The sequence below is a fragment of the Cenococcum geophilum genome, assembly GCF_001692895.1.
Source record: "Cenococcum geophilum 1.58 unplaced genomic scaffold K441scaffold_51, whole genome shotgun sequence".
NCBI lineage: Eukaryota > Fungi > Ascomycota > Dothideomycetes > Gloniales > Gloniaceae > Cenococcum > Cenococcum geophilum.
The window spans coordinates 539083-541958 of record NW_027137609.1 but is presented as its reverse complement, the minus strand read 5'-3'; the positions used below and the strand labels follow the sequence as shown (position 1 = coordinate 541958).

General features: G+C 48.9%; 1 protein-coding gene across 1 annotated transcript; it reads right to left on the bottom strand.

Annotated features, from left to right (window-relative positions):
- Positions 1-1888: 1888 nt before the first annotated feature.
- Positions 1889-2448, bottom strand: K441DRAFT_666852 (uncharacterized protein). The gene has a single exon (XM_067649722.1). It carries the CDS (start codon positions 2250-2252, stop codon positions 1929-1931), a length of 324 nt encoding a protein of 107 aa, XP_067499474.1. The 5' UTR covers positions 2253-2448; the 3' UTR covers positions 1889-1928.
- Between the last annotated feature and the right edge of the window lie 428 nt (positions 2449-2876).

Here is a 2876-nt window from a genome sequence, read left to right as displayed (position 1 = left end):
CAATTTTCTGGGAGAGTAAGGTCTCTATAGCTGCAACATCACCCCGCCAGATCGCACTGCGCAACCTCGACTGAGTCTCAGGATCTAAAAGGTGCTCGTCCTCAAAGGTCTCATTTGAAGTTTCGTTCTCTGAACCTGGAGATAGATTGAAACTCTCATCGAGATCGTCAAGGTCATCTTGGATAGACCTGCTCTGAATATCCTTCCACTGGGTCACGGAGAGGATGCCCTGTTCTCTGAGGAACTTGAGTCCGAAGCTGTCAAAAATTGCGCGCTCGGTGAGGAATTCTCGGACGAAAAGGCCCAACTCGACAATCTCTTCGGATAAGGCGTTTGGATATATTCTTGATTCGTTGTCCAGGAGTTTCGTCTTAAGCGCTTCGTAATTCGGGAGAAAACGAGCGTAGCCGAATGTCTGTGGGGCCTGAGGGGACTGATAGTCCAGCTCGAAAGCCTCCTGTAGCAAATCCAATAACTTATCGCTGTGAACGGTTATATCTATGGTGTTCTCGGTGCGGTCTTTGTAGACAGAAAAAGAAATGTCGTAGATTCCCAAGTCAGGAGTGCCGTCAAAGAAGGTCCCATGGCCTGCGGACCAGCTAGCATGTGACCGGTTACTGATAGATTGTTAGCTGATATAGGAACAAGTGCATGCTGAGTCTTACTCTTCAAACACTTCGGTGTAAAGAAATGCCTTGATACGAAAATGCTCGAATGGTGGATTGAAGTCTTTCCCGGAAAACTCTGGACTTGAAGGCGATGTTTGAGGGAAACGGCACGTGTCCATAGTGAGCCCGACAAAACGCCGCGTGGCTTCCGAAGCTGGGCAGAGAATTGGGGGAATTTTGGGTGGAAAATATGGAGGGAGGATGAGCGAAACGGGTGGCACGAATTCATCCCATGGGCTTGACTTTATTTGAGCTTTTATATGTAGAGGCAGGCTGAAAGGCTGCGACTTGACATTTAGGAATCATGCATGCCAAGGACCATCCTCAGGAAATTTAGGAATTTAGGAATGGGAAGGTGGTGCCGGCCGGTCTGCCTCAGCGCCACAGCGCCTACAGTAGCCCACCTCGCGTTCCTAAATCTTCTTCTAAGAAGTCGGGTGCGAGGAACACAGCTGTCACCACGACATCCGCATAAGGAATCTCAAATAACTTTCATTGGATGGGAACCTCCCTCGAGCTGCCTAGTCGATACCGAGAATGCAACAGAACTTGAACGCAAACAAGGCTTGAAGTCGCGTTTCGTCAATACATCCCTCGATTTTCAGTGAATGACCCATGCGGCCCAATGCCGTGCGCCTGGGGCATCGCTTAACCCGCTGGCGTCCTGCCGGAAGCTGGTCCGTGCTTGAACACCAGAATGAAAATAACATGAATAGCTAATTACTATTAATAATGCCTTCCAATCGTACTTCCAATGATATAGACCTTATTCAACAGACTCAATATAACGTTCAGCAGAATCGATGTGCTAAAAAGCCACCACCGAAGCCATGGCCGCTGCCCGATTTTACTCAAACGACGATTCGATTAAGTTGATCTGATTGGCTAGTTCTTATCGATAACGGTAGGATGCATTCCGGCGGGTTAAGGAATAACAACCCTGGCGATCTCGGATAGGCTACCTCCATCTAGCGCAACCAGAATACTATGCGTTCCTTTCATGCTAACGACAATCGTCAGAACCACACTGTCGTCCTCATCTGCTCCTGACCTCGCCACAAACACCGGCTCGCAAGGGCAACTCTCTCCATTCTCCGGGTGCCAGTCAACATCAGTCTTAGCAATGCTGCCGAAAATCGTTGCCTGGACGCACTTGAGCCCGTTCCCAAGCCTGCCGATGGGCACCTCCATCCCTGGGTTAGCGGCGGCATTTCCGCAATCGCATACACATAACGGTAGCCCGGCTTCATGTATGCGTATCTATCGATCCGCGGCAGTTCCATAGGCACCCCAGGAACGGATTGCGCGACTGTCACGCGTCCAGTCTTGGATGGAGTGGCCTTGTTCACGGCCGCTAACTCGTAACGGACTAGTTGTTCCGTCCATGAATGCTTGTGCCGGGTCGACCACGTTGCTTAGATGGTACTCTCGGTAAGGACAGTAGTCGCCTTTGAAGCTGCATAGATCGACATGGATGTCTTGATCGCCGGTGGCCTTGTCGATGTAGTCATAGGCGTTTACGGAGTGGAAGAACATGGAGTTTAGCGCTGCGAATGTGGCCACACTAGTCTCCAAAGTTAGCATCGATAATAGAGATAGCGGAGGAAAGCGACACACAGTTTGCCACCAGCCTTATCAAGCGCAAAGAATAGTGTCTTAGCTTGTCGATTATATTCAATCATTCCCATGACCTGTTTTATTGTATCACCGACGTTCATAGTCAGGGGTTAATCATCCGTTAGCTAGTTCAATTCATTTTAGGACAGCCAGTCCGGGGGGGATGGGAATTAAAAATCAAGATCTTCTTACGTTTCTAATAAAAACCACATAATTCTCCGTCATTGCCAACGAGTGGATGTAGCATGGTGGGCACGGCAATGGGGTTTCCATACCAACCTTACAGGTTTCGAAACAATGTTCAGCGCAAAGACCGACATAACACCTTGCTCGGATGTAAGATAGTTATACGTCTAGCTACGCTCTCGATCTTTTGGGGGATGAGCGTAAATCTCGAATCTGGAGAGCTTAGGGTCGAGTTTAGCGTATGTCAGAAGGCGTTTGGCTCAAGGATTTTCGCGTCATATGCTTAAAGCGTGTTGAAGTTGGTATAAATAAGGAGCTTGGGTATAAAAGCCAGTAGGCTATCGCCATACTAAACATGGTTTACTCACTTCTTCCTCGGGAGGATTATAGGATGGTTTTCCGCGC